Genomic DNA, 15246 nt, shown 5'->3' with positions numbered 1-15246 from the left:
AGCATCCCACACTGAAGATGGGGTCCACTACAATTCTACCTTTCTGTAGGAAACAAGGTCCTAGCCAGTATTAGGGTCTGGGCCAGCAGGGGTGCGTGAGGGAACCCAGCAGCCAAGACCATCTAGATTCAGGCACAGCACTCCACCAAAACCCTTGACTGCTGGGTCATATAAACAGCCCCCCAGTTACAGAAGATGCACTGAAGCTGTTAGACAACACTCCACATCAAAACCTGCCCCTTTCTCCTCATTCCAGGCATACCTCTGCACTGTGCAAAGACACAGCAATAAGAAAGCCTCTTGACACCACCCTCGCTTACCCCAAGTAGTCAGCACAAAGGAAGCATTCCCCTCCCAGCCTGGAGGTAAGGTGAACTGCAGGGTTTCTTGGCCACAAGACAGCAGGGTGGGATCAGAAAAAACACTACCCTGAGCCCCCACAACCAAAGCAAGGGGACCAAGAAACCCCCAGAAGAGCATAACTCCAAATGCAGTCCTAGACTGCCCTGCAACACACATCCTGCTCTCTTGCTAAGGACCATGAAGCAGCTGCTCTTAGCCTAGCCCTTTTAAATTGTGGAGCCAGCTGGGATCAGAAACTCCTGAAGTGTCCAGGTGGACCCAGCCCAGCAGTTTAACACCTTCCATTGCCCTCACCTGGCTCTGAACCCATCACAGTCTGCTTGCACCCTTTGAAGAAAACCACAGGGCAGGAGCTGAGCTTATGTCAAGAGATGGGTCTGTATTTGTATCACTAAGCTGAGAGGAGCTCATCTGTGCAATTTACTGTCGAGCCCTGGGAGGGTCTTCAAACCCTTTTTTCTCACCCTGAGTTCTTCCCACCACTGGCCCATCCAGGAGATCCACCTGCTTTTCCGCATGTACCCTACTGCTGCTCTAATTGCTCGTTACATGGCATGAGTGACAATGAAGCTGAGTGACAATGCTCTTTTGCTCTTTTAAAGGTGCCACTGCTTCGAACGCCAGACACAGGGTGCCGACATATAAGCACAGAAATAGCCCTCCACATGAAACCTGTGGAAAACTATGGAGCTCAGGAGGCTTTGCACACCTAAAAGGAGGTGATTCCCCTTGAACGCACCTGGCTGTGGACCACAGACCCATTTGCAGTGGTGCTGTGTGGGGATAGCTGCAGGACTGTTCCAGGCCTGGCTGCTAGGTGGCAGGACCATATGCTCTGTGGGACCCCCACCCCCAAAAGCTGACAGGTGGGCCTGAAACACAAGTAAGGGGAGCCTCTGTGATCCCAGAGAAAGCTCTGCCTGCCAGCACCCATTGCCTGCCTGTAACTGCAACTTGTCTCGTGTAGAGCCTTCTCCCTAGCCACACATCAGGCTACAGCACCCACACTGAGTAAAAGCCTTATTGTCCACCTTTCCATACAGATGTTTCTGCATTCATGCAACAGAGGTGTGAATGTCTTTACACTGTTGCACAGGTGATGCACACGTAGTTTGTGCATGCCTTTTTGTGCCCTATTTTTTGCAGCAGGAGCATGGGCATAGCCTGTGCCAGCACGTTCTTTTGTAATCTGCTTATTTCTTTGGGACTAGATCATCACACACATCCCAGCTCGGTGTGTGGGTTAGATGAGTAGGATTTCTAATCTTGATGCTTAATAATGCACTTCCATTGGTAGCCACCCACACTTCTGCTCTCAGCAGACCCTCCAGCTCCCGGACGTCTGCACAGCACCATGCAGCAGGCAGCACGCTCGCCCCTCCAGCCAGCCCTCATCAACAGGCACGGTCAGTAGCTGAGTCCAAGGGAGGCGTTTCCTCTGCTCTTCCACCTTAGCCCACAGCCTGTCCTTCCTCTACAGCTGTACAGGATGCCGTGATCCCCAGCCGGCCAGCTGGGCGAAGAACGTCACTGTGCCTACCCTGCACACTGCTTATTTCATGCACCAACTAGGAGGGCTGTTCCACAAAGTACAAGACCTTTTCAGCTGCTCTGCACAGCAGGGACTGAAGCAAATGGATCTCGACAGGCTGCCTGCGTGGCTGCTGTTTGAGCAGCGCTCATGAACCAAATGTGCTCGTCCCAGCGCCTGCCTGGGCACTGGGCAGCCACGGCGGAGAGGCACCCGGGGAAAACATTTGGACTTCGGTAGGGAGGGAGGCTTCAGCTCTGTAGAAGCTGAGCGTTGTGCCAAGACAGCTTGCCCAAATCTCACAGCCACTGTGTGACTGCTGAATGCTTCATTTGACTGCGTTACCTGCTGATAATTGGGTAAACAATAACAAATAAACAAAGTACTTTGGAGCTACAGAGAGAAATTTTTCATTACACTTTAACCCACCAATACTTTGTTTATGCTGACAGGAAAAATGTCTACAGGTACTTGAAGAATAACTCTATGTGAAACAACACTGGTAGTGCTCTAGATCCACCAAGCAATGCCCGTGCTGAGAACGGTTTCAGGTAAGCACCCTTTCCTAATTTCTACACACACACTTGACAGCCCTGTTGGATGATGTGGAGATGGGAGGCAAGTGAAGTGAGCCTGAAATTCATGGAAATGAAATGCTTTGTTTGGAAGAAGTTGTTACAGGCAGTGGAAAGCAGCCTGGCTGAGAGGAAACAGGCAGGTCTCTCTTCCTCGCAAATCTCTTCCTCATCTATTCAATAGTTCTCACGCATTACAATGACCCAGCTGTAAGCACCAATTTAGCTAGCACCCAAGACCACCACAAACAGGACATGCAGAGGATGAAGATAGGTGAGGCAAACGCCTCTGTAGGCCATTAGCCTGAAGCTGATCATGACCCCAGCAAGCTAAAATCTTCCTGGGATGTCCATCAGGAAAATCCTCTCCTCCTAACAATTTTGAGCCTGCGAGACTGTGGCAGACATAGCAGCAGTGGAGGGGTTGCCCTGGCTGCAGAAAGCTCCCTAGAGACCTGTGGGAAGAAAAGGAGGTATCAAACACCACCACCAAGAAGTGTCAGGAAGGGGAGTACAGAATGCTCTGCGCATTGTGGGACTGTCTCTGACGAGATCGCTGTGCGTCTGGCCTGTACCGTGCACCGTATGTGGTACAAAATGGCAGTGCATGGAGGAGTAACTCAGTCAAAACACTCCTCCACAGAAGCTGAACAGCATTTGCAGACAGCAGGGATATCCCAACCAAGCGTCCCGGGGATGAGGGGTGCTGACTGCACAGTGGGCAGGAGTGGCATTTCGCAGTGCCACCTTCTGAACCGAGGTCCGAAAAGAGAAGGTGCAGGCAGCAAGTCTGCAGGAGATTGTACACAATGATGACAGATTTTCTTCAAGCTTGTGCTTTATTTTATGAAAAAAGAGGCAAAGCTACAACACTGGTAGCCTTTTCTTTGAATATCCCTAATACATGCCTCCAATGAACTTAAAACCAAAGTTCCTGGGGAAGATGGAGAGGAGGGGATTTCAGCCTGGCCTTCCTGAACTTTCACATGGATGGAGAGGACAGACCAGCCCTGCCCACTCTTAGTGTCTGCAAACAGAAGTGAGTATTCAGAAAACCCTCGGACACTACTGTGACATGAAAAGGCCCATGGCTTCCTGCAAGGAAAGGTCTGAGTGACTAGTCTTATGGGGTTTCCTCCCTTTGTAAATCCCCAGTGTGTGTGCGCTAGGGTGGTGGGAACATTTGGAATATAATGATTTCATCCTGATAAAAATGAGAAATCTTGACAGTATTCCTAGTTCCAGGGCTTTTGCTCAAAGTAAAACTGTGAGGCAGAGCTGAGAAGTGAGCCCTTGTCCCCAGGAACGAGGGAACTTTACAGGGAAGGTGGTAAGGTCATGAATGCTGGCAGCAGAGAGACCTCATGTAGCAGTGCAAACTCCCATGAGCTCCACTTTCACCAGGTGGAGGTCCCTAGAGCTACATGAACTTCCATGAACTGCCCTGGCAACATCTGAGCTGATGCAGGAGTCTAGGCCAGCAGATCAGCAACTAGCCCAGATTTGTTGGCAATTCAGTTTTTCCACCAAAGTATCAAGTATGGGTCTTTAAGAAGTGAAATGAGATTAAAAAAGAACAACTAGCAAATTGTTGTGCCTATGTGAGAGAGCAAGCTGACTTAAGAACTCATAGGGAAGCTACAGAAACTTTTGCAAGTGATGGAGACCTTCGCTAGCACCTCTGAGCAAAGGGGAAACTCACATTAACACACTGCGGCACAGCAAACCCAGCACACTCCAACCAAGCACCCGGTTCACCCAGGCCCCTCGCTGACTCCCACTGAGTCCCACATCCCCTATCCTCGCAACACCTTCTGCTCAGTTGGATGAGATCTGTCTGCCTGCAAAAGTATCACAGCTCAGGAGAGACAGAGGGGTATGGCCAGACTGGTATGGCCAGACTGAGCAAGCTGAGCACAGGCAGTGCCACAGCCCTGAGGGTCCTTTCTACCTGCCATTGCCACTGCTGTTGGGACCTCGCAGGTACGTAGCCCCTGGAGTAATCTTGGGCAGGAAGCCTCCAGCTCTTTTTTAAATCCTCGCAACACACCAGACATGCTCTGCAGCCTCCCAGAGCACCTCTGGCCCTTCCAGGGGAGCAGTTCCTCATATCGGGGTCAGACATGAACAAAACAGGAACTTGTGCATGCCAGCTTCCAGCAGTAGGTTGCGTGGGCTTCTTTGGTCATTGCAAGTGCAAGGACTAGTTGCCAGGTTGCACTAACCTATACCCAGCCTCTCACAAGTGCAGCTGTGTCTCAGCTTGGGAAGCCATTCTCCAAAGACCCTCTCAAGTTCTTGATTTCTCTCTTCTCTACCTGCTTCTCTCACTCTTTCTCTCCTCTAGGAGACCTTGAAGAGGTCAGAGTCCCAAGGTCTAGTCCCCTTGTCTTATGTCTTTATCTTATCTCTCCCAGCAAGTCCTTTTTTGTTTATTGTGATGTCTGGAGACCTTTCTGCCCTTGCTAGATGGATATTTTATACTTTCCTCTCTTGTGAGGCCAGACAGCCCTAGGGAGAGAGACTGAGGCAATTGCTGTGCACTGAGAACACATCAGTATGTTCTTTGGCACATCACATGCAGTGTCATGAGCGCATCTCATGACAGTAAATTTCTGGGAGTGCCTCAGTAGAAGAGTGCGCCCCTAGTGTGATCTCTTTAACAATGAACTTTAGGTGAAACAAAACAAGTTTTATGAGCACTTTGTAAATTTCTTAACCTCTGTTGGCCTCTGCAGTTGTTTGAGATAAGGCGAGTCTTCAATGAACAATTAACACCGAGAGAAGTCCTAGTTTCGTAACACAGGGCAGTCTGATTGACTAGTAATGTTGACTAACTCAGCCACCTGATCCAAAACCTGTTGTTGAGCTAACAAACATAGCCCTACAGTATATAAACTCAGGCTCTGGCAGCCAGAGTCACTCCCTCCTGAGCCGCGGAAGCAAATGGAGCTGCTGGGAGCAGCCACTGTTGTCCTCCTGGTTTGCATTGCTTGCCTGCTCTCCTTTGCAGCATGGAGAGGGAGGTCTGGAAAGGGGAAGATGCCTCCAGGACAGGCTCCCCTTCCCATCCTAGGTAACGTGCTGCAGGTGAAACTGAAGAACTCGGCCAAAAGCCTTGAGAAGGTAAGGCCACTTTCTTCTTCTCTCTTACTTTCTTCTGTGGACAAGAAATGTGTGGGACCTGTACATGGGGACAACCTGTGGCCATAGCTTGATGGATGGCAATCCCAGAGGAGCAGAAAAGTCATGGGGATCTCAGCTCCTCCCCCCTCACTGCTGTTGCCATTGTTCAGGGCCTGATAGCTGGGAACTCTCTCCACAACCACATTTATCATGAGAGGATGAAATCTTGACATTGCTGGTCTGTGAGGCTGCACTGCCTGCAGTGGGATGCAGCAGCAAGGCCACTTTTCAGCTCCTCCTCCCTATCTGCTCCATGGCCATGTTCTCTCCTGCATTTTGACAGCTCAGTGAAGAGTATGGACCAGTGTTCACAGTGCACCTGGGCTCTGACCCAGTGGTGGTGCTGCACGGACACGATGTGGTGAAAGAAGCCTTGGTTGATCGTGCAGATGAGTTTGCTGCCAGAGGATACATGCCAATAGGAGGGCTAACAATGGATTGGTACGTTTGCTGACCAAGCTCCTCCTGAGGAGAAGGGAAGGGCTGAGGGTACGTTCAGCAGATTAGAGCTGGAGTGTACCATGCACGAGGGAAGACTGCGGGGAGTGGGTGGATCCCACCTGGAGAAGGAAAGGCAGAGTGGACTGTAATTGCTGGCTTCCACCACCCAAAGAAGGTAGCAGAGAAATGGACCTGGACTGATCTCAGTGATGGGCAGTGAAAGGGCAAGTGGCAACAGCCAGCAGCTGCAGCAAGGGAAATTATGTGTGGATATGAGTGATGAATTGTTCACAAGGAGGTTGGGTATGTGGTGTAGGCGGCCAAAAGCAGGCAGTTGGACTACAGGACCTCCAGAGATTGCCTCCAAACCACAGTACTCTATGACACTACCATGTCAGTGCTCTCCCAGGGACAGGATTCACTGTCACCATGAGCCTCTGTTCATCTCACACCCAGCACGCCCAAGCCAGGTCTTCCCTCTTCCTTATTCCTCTGCAGGGATTGTTTTTAGCAACAATGAGGAGTGGTTACAAGTCCGGCGGCTTGCTCTCAGCACTCTGCACAACTTTGGGATGGGGAAGAGGAGCACTGAAGAGAGGATCTAGGAGGAAACTGAGTACTTGCTGGAAGAGATCAACAAAACAAAGGGTATGGTCCATTTTTAATATAGCTTATGTTTGGAAAAGGCGGACTGTATTAAGTGAGCCCATGTCTTTAGCATAGAATTGAAGTTCCCATGCGTTTGGTCCATGCACTAGCTACCCCCCATTACAAAGCAGTAAATAATTCCGTGATCACGTACTGTTCTTTTTGGAGGACCCTTCTGTGTTACTCAGAGACTGTGATCTGGTATTTCCATTCGTATTGGTATTTCATTGAGCTCTACAACCAGAGGTCAGGTTACCCACAGTAGCCATAAGTAGCCATAGTTTTGGGGTTTTTTTTATGATTTGTAACTTTTCTGAAATCACAGGAACACCTTTTGACCCAACCTTCATGCTGAGCTGTGCTGTCTCCAATGTCATATGCTCCATCGTCTTTGGGAAACAGTATGACTATAAAGGCAAGAAGTTCCTGGCCCTGATGAACAACATGAACATCTTTGAGATGATGAACTCCCACTGGGGACAGGTACATTCAGCAGCCATTTCACAGTGGCAACATTCTCCCAGGGGAGCAGGAGGCCTCCCTCCCAATGAAGTCCCATTTCAGTCTTCTAACTAGGACCCAATCAATGCTCTGCTGCACAGGAGGGAATTCATTTGAGAGCAAGAAGCGCCCTCATCAATGGAGTTGGCTTTGCCAGCTAAGTGCAGCTTCTCCCTAGTCCTAAACACCCTTCTTCTCCACGTCTAAGCAAGCCTCCTCTAGTACTAAGCAAGCCCCTACCGCCCTGTCAGACTACCCAGCCTCATAGCTCTTCTGCTTGGCTCAGTTGAGAGGGTTGCGGCCTTCCTAGGCTTTTTGCTAATATCAAAGGATGGGGCAATGGTCATGCTAGGGACCTTCCTGTTTCTTTCCTTCCAGCTCTACCAGATGTTCTCAAAGATCCTGGATTACTTACCTGCCTCACACAACAAAATATTCACAGAATTTGATGCTCTAAAAGCCTTTACGTCAGAGGAGGTGAATTTGATGCTCTAAAAGCCTTTACGTCAGAGGAGGTGAAGATGCACCAAGCCTCCCTAGATCCCAGCTCCCCTCAGGATTTCATTGACTGCTTCCTCAGCAAAATGCAGGAATTAAGGAGATAGCATACAGCTCCAGCTCATCCCCAAACACACTGATGCTGAGCCTTTTCCCTCTCCTAACACAGACATTGGGATGACCCCTTCCCAGGCAGCTGGGCTGTGCAGTGGGAAGACACCCACGATACCCCAGATATTGCCTGTGCTAGAGCTTATAGCTCTGCGTCTGCACACTCACCAGCCACTACCTGCAGCTGCTTGGATAGCAAGACCTTCATCTGCCGTCACCGAAACACAGGGACATTTGCAGTCCGGTCTTGCAGTTTTTTCACTGGAAAGCAGTTGGCACAGCAAGGGCAAACAGGCAGCTACATACTAATCGGTGCACAGCTTGAAATAAGGTTGCTCTGGGGTTGAGCTTACTGCACAAAGATAGCATTGCAATGTCCCAGATGGCTGCTGCACCTTAGCAGAGAAATGCAACAGCTCTAGGTGAAAAGGAAGGCCTGGGATGACACAAGAAAGGGTCACTTAGCTCAGCCAGAGAAACAGCCCAGCGTTTTCCTTAGGAGAAAGAGCATCTCAGTTCCAGTTTCCACATGAAGAACCTGATATAACCAGCACCTTCAACTTGTTTATTGCCAGAACTGAAACAACTAGCACCACCATAAGACATGGGCTTCTGCTTCTTCTCAAATACCTGAAGATACAAGGCACCAGTCTGTTACCTCATCCTCTCTAGCTATTCCCCTGGGCTGGGCGCATGTCTAATACCACATCCTTCTCCCAACTTTTCTCCTCTCTCTCTCATATTTTACCCAAATGGGCAAAGTCCTTGCACCGTCATTCCCCAGGGTGGCTGTTAGAGATCCCTCAGCTTCACTGGCATCATTATCAGCTGCACTCCCCTCACGGCCAGGGACTTGACTGTGTCCACATCTTTATCTCCCAGTACTCCTATTTAGCCAAGTCACTAGGAGGACATTCTTTGCATCGGCTGCAGTGGAGCTGTGTTCTAGTCAACACTAAAACCAACATCAATGCTGCTGTCATCTGTGATCTGTGATTTGTGGACAGCTTAGGGAAACCTGTTTAGCTAGGTTTTGTTTTATTTACCCATTTTATGGTTTGTGCCTCTCATGTCAGAGAAAGTTCAAGAAGAGATGGACCAGGTAGTAGGACGATCACGAAGACCTTGTGTGGCTGACTGGACCCAGATGCCCTACACAGATGCGGTGGTCCATGAAATCCAGCGCTTCATCTCTCTCATCTCCCTGGGTCTCCCTCACACTGTGACCAAAGACACCCGCTTCAGAGAGTACGTCATTCTCAAGGTTAGCGGGCAAGCTCCCTCAAGTTCAACAACAAGGTGGCAGCACATTTGCTCTTAGGCTGTCAGTTACAAGCCAGAAGCTAGAAATGCTGTGGCCTGACCTCATTGTCACCCAGCCCTTCATGAAGGTTTTATCCTCAGGCTCCTGTAGCTCACTTGCAATCCCTTGTTGCCACTCCATGGGCCAAGACTGGAACAGTAGCTCTGCCCAACACCTTTGCTCACTTGCTCTGCAGCTTTACCCATCTGCAGAAACACAGTGGTTCACAAAAAAACCAAAGCAGTGACTCCTCACACAAAAGGCAGCAAAGACATGGAACTGCTCACCACCATCCAGGAGAGCCTGTGCACATGCTTGGAAGCAAAGTCAGTCGGTGGTTGTTGAGCACAGAAAGCCCCTAAACCACAAAGGGTGGGAGGCTGTGTTTGCATTCAAGGGAACAAGCAAAACCTGTTTGCCCTGTTCTTACACGCTTCTTGAGGCAGTCACTGCTGGCCACTGCCAGGGGCGGGGTGATGGGCTAGAGCAACCCCTGGACTGGCCTGGCCCGCTGCAGCAGTGCTCATTGCTCTTCTGGGTGACCGTGTACAGCAGGGGAACGGCAGCACACAGGCTGTTGGCGTTTTGATTTTCAGCTGTCTGTGTAAAATCAAAAGGCAGGACCCAGGGAACTGCTCAGCTTCCAGCAGAGGGCTCTTGTGTCATCACTGCTGGATTATTTATCCCACCCCCCCATCAATGGCTGCTCAGGAAGAGGGAAGGAAGAGGATCATGGCAAGAGAAATTTGTCAGGAGAGGGGGAAGAGAGCTTCACTTCCACAACCTTGTGTGCTTTTGCTTTTTGGGGCTCGCAGAAAAGAAGGAACCTAGTGCATCTACAAGTTTATTGTTGTGAAACACTACGAAAGAGGAAGAATTAGGTGGGGTGTCCCCAGACGACCAGAGCAAGGTGAGGATAAATGGTCTGAAAGTGAGAGGGAGTATTCAGGAAGGGCAGCCAACAACTGTCCCTGCCATGATATCTAGCAGGGTCTCCCTAAAGCTGCCTCCCCAAAGGAAGGGTCCCTGAAGGGAAACCAAAGGCACTGGTAGGGCTGTGCTGGGAAGCTCAGTCTTAACTTGGCAGGCAGTCGGATTAAGTGATCTAACTCGCCTCCCCTTCATGTTCTTCTCCTTGTGTTACCTCAGGGCACCACAATCTTTCCCATCCTCGGTTCTGTCCTCCATGACAGTAAAGAGTTTCCAAACCCAAATGAGTTCAACCCTGGATATTTCTTGAACGAGAACAGCACCTTTAGGAAGAGCGAGTTCTTCATGCCCTTCTCAGCAGGTAAAGCACTGGCTTTCTCTCTCTTCCTCTCTCTGTTGACCTCCTCCTCTGGGGACCACCCTGCCCTTCCCTATAACACGCACTTCTTCTTCCCAGCATGGTCCCACTGGTGCTTCCTTGGGGCTCACTGCTCTCTGGATAACTCCTCCCTGCTGCTCCCTTCCCCAGCTGCATCTCCCGCCTTGTTTGGTGGCTGATGGCTTCTCAAACCTCCTGCTAGGAGTTGCCGATGTAATGACATGAATGGGACCCATTGACACTTTATAAAATACCAGTCACCTTCCTACACAACCACCAAAGTCATCCTTAATCAACCTGTCTTTCTGTGGTAGCTCCACTTTTCCCCAGCACCTCTCAGGCTACATGCAACCACTCACCTACCAACAGCCCCAACCCCCCAGCTTTCTCACCCGTGCTTTACATCACCTTGCTCTCTCCCATCTTTCCTCCTGTGACGCCCCCTCCACGTTTAAGATTTCTCCTGCTCCTGTTGTTCCTTCACGCACCCAACCGAACTGCCAAGGGTCTTTCTCCAACAAACTCTCCTCTTGCAAATGTCCTTAGTAATCCTGACAGTCATCTCTCTGCTGCGGCTGTATCTGGTAAATAAAGCTGTGCAACACATCTGCTTAGTACAAACTCTGGTCTACTCGGCAACACCTGTTGAGCGCTATTTGCTGTTTTCACTTCCAGGGAAGTGAATATGCCCTGGAGAGGGTCTGGCACGCATGGAGATATTCTTACGCACGGCCACCATCTTGCAGAACTTTACCTTGAAGCCTGTCATCGACCCCCAGGAACTCAGCATAACCCCGACACTGAGTGGGACAGGCAACATACCTCCTGCCTACCAGCTCTGTGCTCTGCCCCGCTGAAAAGCACAAAACCTCTCTCCATAGTGTCCTGAGCCTGGCTATTCCTTTACATCTCCCTTACTAAAACCAACAGTAGAAGCATCGGCCCATCTTCCCAAGGCCTCCAGGAAGGCAGCCCAAACACAGATGCATACGCAGAGTAGACACCTTCAAAGCCTCCCAGAACTGCTCCACCACATCGTAGGGAGGTCCTGGGTGACATTACAGCCTGTTGCACTGACAATCTGTCCACGGGCTCATTGAGCGCAGTGGCCGCATCAAACAGCTGACTTTCTCACAAACATGGCTCCCATGGCTGCCCACAACCTGCTTCTCCAGCAGCACATGTCCCACCAAGAGCAGCATGCTTTGCAGATGGATAGTGCTGCATGTGTGTACATTAATGACCCAATAAAGAAAAATCTATTTATGAGGATTTGAGCCGTTATTTTCTTTGGGTTGGGGCAGCACCCACATCTGCTGCTCCACTGCAGAGCAGGTCTGCAGCGCCTGTGGCCAGCGCCCTGTGGGAAGAGCTGTCCCTCCTGGGGCAAGGGTTATTCTGCCTGCTTCAGCCACTGGACCCACTGCTGCTGCCTGCAAGGAGCCCCTGGCCAGTTGCAGCACAACACAAGTTGGGAAGGCTCACGGTGTGGGAGAGGAAGGGGGACCTGTGGCCTGTGGGCTACCAGCAGCTCTATCTGCTCTTCTTGGGGCTGCCAATCCTGCTGGCCGCAGATGGACAAAGGATAGCTGCAGCATCCCTCCTGGAGGAGAGCACACCCCTCCCCAGTTCAGAGGCTGAAGCTCCGACTGCCTTCATCCTCTTGGTGGGACCTCCAGCTGCTCCTGAGGGCTCCTCTCAATTCTCGGGCACTCTATGGCCCAGCCTTTCCACAAGCTGGGAGCACCTTCCCTATGCCTCCTCTCTGTCCTCCTCCCACCATCTCCCCCAGGCCTTCTGCTCTCCCCAAGGCTTTTGCCAGCACAACCCTGCCTGTCATTGTGGCCACTTGGCACCCCCACATGAATCAAGATGGGGCTGCTGAGGAGATCGTTTCTCTGGATGGCGTCTCTTGCCTGAATCACACTCCCACCTCACCTCCCAGCTGAAATGCCAAGGTACAGAGGAGAGAACAGCATGAGTGAGAGGCCATTGTGGGTAAGGAACACCTGAGAACTAAGGGAAGTTGCCATTGTGAGGTCTAAGTTCTGCAGCTGGAGTTGCATTCCCCTTCCAGTTTTCTTGGGCATATCACTTCATCTCACTTATGGTCTGGACTCGTGCCAAATGAAGAGTGCATCCCTGTCTTTGCAGGCTGTTGCGAGGAGCTCAGGCACCTGAGTGATAGGGACTCCAACCAGCTCTCTGGCTGCTCTTTTCTACCATCAGTATTACTGCAAGGATGTAGATGTTCTTTATTCAAATGAATTAACTTAGATTTAGGAGGACAGCAAAACCATCTCTCCAAGATTGCTTGGGTACTCCAGGGGAATCTCATTTTGCTTCCACATCTCACTGCAAACAAGTTCTTTCCCCATCCAAAGTCTCTTTGTCCTGCCCTCTGTAGAATTTCATGTATGCACAAATAGAAAACTCTCTTGTTCATAAACTGCAACTGTGTGACCCCTGGCGTCCAGGAAAAGGATTGTGTCTGTTATTTCTGGTCCCAGACACTATTTGGTGCTTTTCTTTCAGTGATAGGGTGGATGGTTTTCATAAACGGATTCCACCACAGATGGCTCTCTTGTGGGCTTCTTCATCCTCATGGGCTTTGGCTGTGTTTGAATGACTGGGTTGCGGTGTTTGTCTGGATCTTCATTTACATAGATATTTGTTGTCCCCTGCATCATGGTCATATAAAAGTCCTAGAAGCAAAATATAATTTCTGTGATGGTTGTCACAAGGTACTCAGAGACCTGTGAGTACTGCAGAGAATACAGTATGCAAGAACTCCCACCTCTCTTTGGAAACGTTTGGCAGTATTTTGAAGAAAATGTCATATCTGCTCACATCTCAGGTTCATCCCTCCTTCTCCCTCCATTTTTGCCCATGCAGGATGCCTGTGTACTCTAAAACAATGGCAAACCATTGCTGGCCTCTCATCTGGGATTGCATCAAATGGACAGACATGCAACCAGAAACAGCAGTCATGTAGGAGCCCCAGGCAAGCATGGGGAGAGAGCTTACCGTGAGCTCTCTATTAGTCTAGGACTATCCTTAAAGCCCGTCCTGCATTTAGTAACTCACTCAGCAGCGTGTGTGCTATGTTGAGAATCAGTTAATAGATGACTTACGTCTGGAGGTCTGGGAGGGGATGATTCATATTCATGCTCTTCCTGCCCATCGGGATGTTGATTCGTCTGAAGCAATGAACAAAACAGTGGCAAACAACATCTATGTACAATTCACAAACAACTGCATAAGAAGCACAGGGCAGTGAGAAAATGATCTCAGGACATATGCAGGGGATAAATAACCACAGAGGGCATAATATCAGGGATAATATCCAACATATTCCAAGCTGGATGCCAATGAGAATGACCTTGCAGAGGGCAAACCTCAAAGCCTGAACATTGCCTTTACTAGAACATCCAAAGTTTGTCTGGTCCTAACTTCGGGAAAACCCTAACTTCGACATTTACAACCAGGGGAAAAAAAAAAGAGATGTTTACCAACAACTACAGGGAAATTGCCCCCCTCAGTACTGTTACTCCTTTCTTTTGGAAGTAAGGAAACAGCGTGGTGCTACAGAAACTCCTGACTCTACCCCAGCAGTAAGGAGGTAGGCAAGGTGTGAAGACCCACCCACCCCACGGGTTGGAACACAGAAAAAAAGGTGACCAAGCTATGCATACTATGAAACACCTTGGTGGCATTTCTGGAGCTAAGTAACACCATTTTGGAGTGAGAGGATCCCTAAATGAATGATTTCCTGTGGGAAATGACAGAGAAATCCACTGAAGAACAGTGGTGACAGATTTTTTTTTATTTCCTGCTAGTTAACAGATCATTTGGAGATGCCCCTTCATGAAGTATTTTCATATGAATTTCTCTTCTATCCTTATGAACCTGCAACTCCTAAGCTGAGGTACAGCCTTTGAGAGACAGAGCAGAGACAGTTTGAGTGCCTAGGGATGTGGTCCTGAACTTCCCGAGAGCTTCAGAAGGTGTTGAATCAGGTTTCTGGTGTGGGGGTCTAGGCTGGGAAGTAGCAAGGCACCCAGGAGATGGAAGGTAGTCACCTGATTCCAGCTGTAGTTCTTCCACTGGAGAACACAGACCACCGCCAGGACGACTGCAAGGACCAAGACCAGGAAGCTGGGTATCCCTGCGGCTACGCCAACCACCCAGGGCTCATACTAACTCACAAAGAAAGACAGTCAGGTCAAATGCATGCAGTGGGATCCTTTAACTCTGTGCTTAGTAGCTGAGCAAGTGGCTACCATACAACAGCAAGAAAAGCCAACGCGAGGAACAAAGCTGCAGCCCCGGATCAAAACAGTGGCATCCAGCCCAGCTGTACTGCACACTGAGACAGACAGGGAAGCAGAGATTTGATTTCAGAGGGAAAACGTTCCACGCAATCAGATTAAATAATAAAATGAACTCTTACCCCAGAAGAACAATCTGCCTGGACAGCTGTGCTTCCAGATGTATGTGCAGAAGTCTAGAAATAAGATGGTTATAGAACATTTACAAAAAAGCGTTTCATACAAAGCAAGCAAGGAGAGAGGCTAAGCGAGCAGTTGCAAGACTTCAACAACAGCGTGTGGTCAGTAACACATGGAGCACCCAGCTGCACCCTGAGGTCATGCCCTGTACTTGCCAATCACAAGCAAGAACCCAAACTCTGGTCCTTCCAACAATGGCTCTGACTGAATGGAAAGAATACACGTTTTTCCTCAAAAAGGGGCTTGAGGCTGGAAAAAAGCATACACAA

The 15246-nt window shown here is 49.8% G+C and overlaps 2 protein-coding genes across 2 annotated transcripts in view; one reads left to right on the top strand and one right to left on the bottom strand.

The window, feature by feature from the left end:
• The window catches only part of ZP4 (zona pellucida glycoprotein 4), a 5189-nt gene extending 4844 nt beyond the window's left edge, over nt 1-345 (bottom strand). The window contains exon 1 of the mRNA XM_009322477.1: nt 311-345. The gene's annotated coding sequence lies outside the window, so the exon portion shown is untranslated. The remainder of the gene's footprint in view (nt 1-310) is intronic.
• A 5070-nt stretch (nt 346-5415) lies between these two features.
• On the top strand, nt 5416-11323 carry LOC103915567 (cytochrome P450 2C23-like). The gene is given in 11 exon segments (XM_009322407.1): nt 5416-5595; nt 5939-6089; nt 6583-6744; nt 7070-7227; nt 7624-7722; nt 7761-7836; nt 8352-8395; nt 8398-8497; nt 8931-9118; nt 10307-10448; nt 11142-11323. Coding segments are annotated over 11 exon segments (1482 nt in total).
• The last annotated feature ends 3923 nt before the right edge of the window (nt 11324-15246 follow it).

This window comes from Pygoscelis adeliae, unplaced genomic scaffold (assembly GCF_000699105.1).
Source record: "Pygoscelis adeliae isolate BGI_AS28 unplaced genomic scaffold, ASM69910v1 Scaffold244, whole genome shotgun sequence".
NCBI classification, from domain to species: domain Eukaryota; kingdom Metazoa; phylum Chordata; class Aves; order Sphenisciformes; family Spheniscidae; genus Pygoscelis; species Pygoscelis adeliae.
This window is presented reverse-complemented; position numbering and strand designations above follow the sequence as displayed.